Consider the following 6,124-nt stretch of genomic DNA (forward strand, 5'->3'; position numbering starts at 1 on the left):
TAAAACCTCTGAGCTCCAGAATCTCACTTTCTCATAATCAATTTTAAAAACAAATCCTTCCTGCTTCTTCCAATAGACCTCATGCACAACTTCACGTGCTGTCACCACACATTTCAACCGATATATCATGCATGTTTCATATGTTGATTTGGGGCTTTGAGATATGTGTTAGAATGTTTCACCAAGTCTGCTTAACGCGCAATGAAAGTAATTTACGGCTATCGTGTTGTGAAATCATACCAGATATCTAGTATGCATGGTAGAAAGTAATTTCTAGGTAGTGAAATAGTTTTTTTTTTCAAATACGACCATGTACTCTACTCTCTTTTTTTTTAGGGGATGCGAGCATGCGACCGTTTACTCAAAGAAAATGAACACTGCAAATGATTAAGGTGGCCCATTAAATTGCCAAATTTCCATCCATCCATAGCCTAGCCCAGCGTTACCCAGCCAACCCAAAACGATGGCCGTGGCCCATCAAGCGCTTCATTCTTCAAGGCCAGCACACGCCGCACGCAGCATCGGCGATACACCGTCAAGGCCCGCGGAGACCGTACAAGGAAGAGGAAACTCCAGGACAATCTCGGCGTCTCGCCGGCGGCCGCCACCGCGATGATCAGCATCCTCGCGCAGGTAATCCCATCCCGACCCCCAGCTCCGTAAATTCGTGCGGGATTCGCGTCTCCCGATTCTAGTCCACGTCCGCCCCGTTCGATTCGTTGGCCGATTGATTGATTCGGTTCGGTTCGTTGGTTTCGGTGTGGATCTGCGCGCAGGAGCGCCTCCTCGGGTTCGCCCTGGGCTCCGTCTCCATGGGTGGCTTCGTCCTCCACCAGCGCCGCTCCATCTACCGCACCCTTGCCGACGCCGACCAGGCTTCTGGAGCCCCGTCCTTCTCCTGTCAGGTCAGCATGTTGTTCGATTCAATTCATTTCTTGCCTGCTTTTGTGAACTGCTGTAGCAATTCACGTTACTACGAACAGCGCCCAAGGAACATCTTTTAACTATCGGAATGCTGATATCAAATTTCATTAATCTAGTTGTGGAAGTTTCTATTGCTATGAATCTGTTGGTGGAACTTTAGCCGTAGCACCGAAGCTCTAACTTTTGAGGGCTAATTTAGTTACAGTTTATTATTTATCATCAAGTGTCTTCGGGAAATTGAAATGGTAGTGTAGTTTAAGAATGGGGGCAATTTTTCATGCATTTTCTGTTGTCTAAGCAATGCAAATGTCACTGTGTTTCTTATCCAAAGTGATTAATGTGGTGGTATTGTTGGCATTGAAAGATTATGGGATACCCCTAACTAAAATATTGAATATGTTATTGAGATGATGACCCTCAGTAAGGTGAATGGCCTGTGTGTTCTTAATTAGTTAAGCATAAAATTGACTCTAGAAAAAAGAACATAAGCTTGCCAAAATGAAGAACCGGTAGTTAGAGTTTGGAAATCTAAATCTAGTTTGCTTAGTTACGATACCCCATTTGTGCATGATTTCAGTTAGTGGATCTACACACAGCGAAACAAAAGTTGTCAATATGGACCGTAATTAACGAATGATGTAATCACCTCCTAGGAGGCTTGTACCCTTCTTCTGTTCAATGAAAAGAAACGCAAAGTCTTTGCGTTTTCTTGAAAAAAATATGGGCCGTAATTTGTGTTATCATGCACCTGTAAGTAATTGTGTGATTATAGGAGAGAGAGAAAGTGAGCTAGGTTGCTATTATTGTTCATTTTCTAGTCCGTTAACACTTGCTATGTCATCGCACGGGGGGAGGGGTCTATGTAATATTGACTATTATATCTGAGAATTACTTCAAACATCGATTCCACCAAACTTACAAATTATGAATGCTGGTTCCATCAAAACTTCCAAATTGTGAAAGTTAATTCGATCAAATTTCCAAATTATGATTGTACACCTTATAACATTGGTGTCCACGTGCTTTAGTCTTTCCCTTCTCTTCCATTTACTATCTCAGTATTGTACATAAGAAACCAAACAATCACCTCTTGACTCTCATAACCATATGGTTCTTATGGACTGGTGTTTGTCGACAACAATAAATATATCTTCAGACAGATCAGGTGAAGGTACACAATTATCATGCCTACCTAGTTGGAATGAAATCCTAGTCTTTTTTTTGGCGGGGAAAAGCTAGTCTTCAACTATTCTTCCAGGCAATTGTCGCACGCTGTAGCTTAGATCTAAGAGGATTGTATACTGGATCAATGTCTCGCCCAAGCTGAAGCGCTGAGGTGGCTGCTGCCTAGCTTCTGCCCCTGCTGTACAGTTTTGAGGACAGTGACCATTTTTTGTTATTTATCCCCCTTTTTGGCTTCTGTTTTTTTGTTCTTTTAGGTTAGCTTAATTTGGCCCGGTTTTGCGCTGTATTTTGTTTTTTCTTGCTGTAATAATTTGCGTTATTTTGACGCTTTGTTCCAATACCAAATTGCACATATTTTGGTGTCTGCTTAATAAAAACAGATGTGTATGTAGCTTGCTTTTTATTACTTGAAGTTTTCTTGTTTATTTTAGCGGTATTTCTTGGCTCTTGATGGTGAGTGTTCTAACCTTGTTTTGTTGGTTTCCTCAGTCCCTTCTACTCTTTCCTCTGTGTTGAAACAATGCCCTGATATCGGTGTAGAATTTGACGACCGTTAAATAATCGTTTTTAATGGAGAGTAGAGGTTTTCTTAGTATTGCAGTTGTCTTTTGTACTCAAGATAGTGTATCAATATAGTGTCTGAAAACTTGCAAAATTTATAATGAAATTGGCTATCGAATATATATCTTAATAACCACAGCCTGCCAATGGCCACCAGATGGAAGTCATTTTGGCAGAAATTGTTACAGTTCCTTGTTGCATGTGCCAATTCTTTATGTTACAACTTATAAGGAACACCCTCAGTAACTGGGCCTTTTGTATATTCTGCAGACAAGTGAAACCACCGCTAGAAGGGGCTCAGCTGAATTGGCTCACGTATGGAACAAGGCAGTTGACGAGACCCTTGGCCGGCTTGTTGTGTATCTTAGCTCTCGTGGATGGTAATTCAAGCACCAAGAGTGAAGCACTTCTCCCTGTTCAGCTCGTTGATGTGCTAAATTAAGACACACATGTTCTGCCATTTCTCTGTAGCAATGGTGGAACATAATGCTTTCTTTTACTTTAAAAATGGGTGAGGAGGATAGCCGTCAGATTGATCATGGTGCCCTCCTGCTACACATTTTGCCCCTGGATGTATTGTAGCTTCAGGGGATACACACCCTAACCTTGTTAAAGTGGTTTATTGTCAAAGCTACTATCTGGTGTTAGCAACGAAAACTCTGAAGTGAGCGCGAGCTAGGGTGCTCCTTTTATCCACTTCCAATCAAGCCATCCGTTTCCTTAACTGACGTCATAACTCGTTTTGTATAAACGCGTGGAATCTGTTTTCAATATACAGAGCCGGGACACCCCAACCACCTCACTCGTATGCTTGTTGCCAATGCAAACTGAAAAGCAGTCAGTTGGCCACACGCCCACACATGCGTGAAACCCAACCATCTCTTTTATTACTACTAACATGGCTGCCAAACACCAACAAGTTGCAGACTCCTTCCTACTACCATATAGTATATGAATTTAAGTTGCCCCAAAAGATAGTAAGAGTGAATTTTTCTAGCCCCAGCTACATGTAGCTCCTTTTTTTGCAAAATTTGAAAATTGGATTTTAAAGTTTCAAAAATATCTGACAAATATCTAGATGTTGACAATGATGGGATCTACCAATTTGTAAAATTTGAACTCAGGATACCTTATATTCTGGACTGCAGAAAAATGACAAAATCTGACTGATTTTGAGATGTGGTCTGATACTCATGCACACACACAGACACAAGAGCTAGCTATCTCTGCAAACACTAACTCTGAAAAATAACATTCATGTCCATTCAAATGGAACATTGGGAGTATTCAACAATATTCCTGTACATTCAAATTCATGTACATTCAACTGCAGGTTATGAACTTCCAATGAAACTAAAGAAACTGCACATTCATCTGCAGGTACCTGCACAAGAAGGTGCGGTTGACCCTGATCCACGTCGACTTGCACTCCAGCAAGGTGCATGACTTCGACGTCCACGACGGCAAGATCGCCTTCTTGAATCAGATGTTCCTCCTCGAGCTACAGCGGCTGCGAGAAGGGAGCTCCAGCAGCTGCGGATAGCGGAGGGCGGCGAGAGGCTGCTCCAACAGCGGCGATGGAGCGCGAGAGGCCGCTGTCCCTGCGGCGCGAGAGGTCGCCACCACGAAGGGCGGGAGGCCGCCGGCCGGCGCGAGGCTGTGAGCTCCACCGGGAGGCCCGCCGGCGCCAGGTGAGCTCTAGCAGCGGCGGCGGAACACGAGAGGACGCGGCGGAAGGAGGCGAGGGAGGTCGCCGGCGCAAGGGCGGAAGGCCGCCCACCGGCGTGAGGCACATGAGCTCCACCGACGCGAGGAGATCGGAAATCCACCGACGGGAACGTGCGACCTTGCGTAGGAGTCCGTCGGCGCGAGGTGAGGGAGATCACCGGTGCCAAGGGATGCAGGCCGCCTGCCGGCGCGAGGCGCAGGAACTCCACCGGCGCGAGGCGAGGGAGATCACCGGCGCCAAGGGAGGTAGGCCGCCCGCCGGCGCGAGGCGCAGGAGCTCCACCGGTGCAAGGCGCAGGAGCTCCGCCGGCGGGAAGGTGCAACCGCGCGTAGGTGTCCGTCAGGAGGAGGATTCGATCGATCGGGGATGGTTTGATGTTTTTTAAAAATAAAAAGGGGGAAACAAAAAACACTTTGAACTACACGTCCGACCTCTAATCTGTGACGGAGGGAGTACAACATTTCTACTTTTCTATAGTTCATTCTAATTTCATAAGAGTCCACTGGTTGAATGTATATGCAGAATTAAACTACTCTTTCCCAATTCAAATTATCTATCGTGGATTTAGACAAATATTACCTAAAATTGGCTTAGGTTTATTAAATATGTGACACCTAATTTGGATCCGAGAGACTTACTAATATTTTTCCAGTGGTCAAAATTTTCTGCCATTAAAATTAAGCGAGCTTTCTATTTTGGTCTGTCAAGCATTACCGACCATCTTTTCTAGTCCATCATGGGCCAAAGTCAGCTTAATTGCATGAGAGAACATCTGGTACAGGTTTGCATCCTGAAAATGGTAGTATCCGGTTATGCCAACAACTCTCCAAATTTTAATGCGATACATCTGCCAACAATTTGCATTCAATAGCATACGCACCGTTTACTGTATTTGAATCTATTGCCGAATTTCTATAACGCAGCTGAAAATCAGCATTTATTACACTTGAATCAACCACAGCCACTCATTCACCGGGAGCAAACCAGCCCGGGCGCTATTCGTCCGTCCTCAGTGCATATTGTAGCAAAGCGGCGTCACCTCAGCCCATAGCGGGGTGAACTATTGGATATGCCACGCTCGAGTACAGGTGCCTCTGAAATTTGTGGTCGTCTGTCACATGTAGTGCACAAGTTGAAGGCCAGGACTTCACATTTTATGATTTGTTCAACATGCATGAATCCCATGCCCCTTTCAAGGACTTGAAAATATAGTTTGTCTGAGTCCAACTGCCATTGTCACACAAAGCTCCCACATGATTTTAGCTCAAATGTTTGCACCGGCTCTATGGCACTTGCACTGTAAGATTTGATCATCAATGTAGAAAATTTTACTAGTTAGAGCACCAAATTAATAATGCTAGTTAGTCCTGAAATCTTTTTATCATTTGATGGGAAGGAACATATTTATATAGAAAGCGTAACTTTGAAGACCATGCGGTCTTAAAACAATGGAAGGATCATTGTCCTTTGTACACATCAGCTGGAAAGTTCGTCAATCTTTCTGAATTGGTCGCTCCGTTTGAAATATGGACCATATTTTGTTTTGTTTTTGTTTTGGCTGGTATATGAATGTGGAGACGATGAAATTGAAGCATCAAAATCTTTGAACAAGGACTTTATTTTCATATGATGGAGTCATTAACCTCATCAGCTAGGTGGAGGGGAGATATGTTTCCCCAAGGCTTTGCAAATTGATCTATATGCTCAACGCACTGGTGGAAAAAC

At 44.0% G+C, this 6,124-nt stretch overlaps 1 protein-coding gene across 1 annotated transcript; it reads left to right on the plus strand.

Moving 5' to 3' along the window:
• The first annotated feature begins 539 nt into the window (after window positions 1–539).
• Window positions 540–3,304, plus strand: LOC124708523. Its single transcript, XM_047240208.1, has 3 exons — window positions 540–633; window positions 777–905; window positions 2,941–3,304. The coding sequence occupies exons 1-3, from the start codon at window positions 613–615 to the stop codon at window positions 3,052–3,054; spliced, it is 264 nt and encodes an 87-aa protein (XP_047096164.1). The 5' UTR covers window positions 540–612; the 3' UTR covers window positions 3,055–3,304.
• Window positions 3,305–6,124: the final 2,820 nt, after the last annotated feature.

The sequence above is a fragment of the Lolium rigidum genome, chromosome 4 (assembly GCF_022539505.1).
Source record: "Lolium rigidum isolate FL_2022 chromosome 4, APGP_CSIRO_Lrig_0.1, whole genome shotgun sequence".
NCBI lineage: Eukaryota > Viridiplantae > Streptophyta > Magnoliopsida > Poales > Poaceae > Lolium > Lolium rigidum.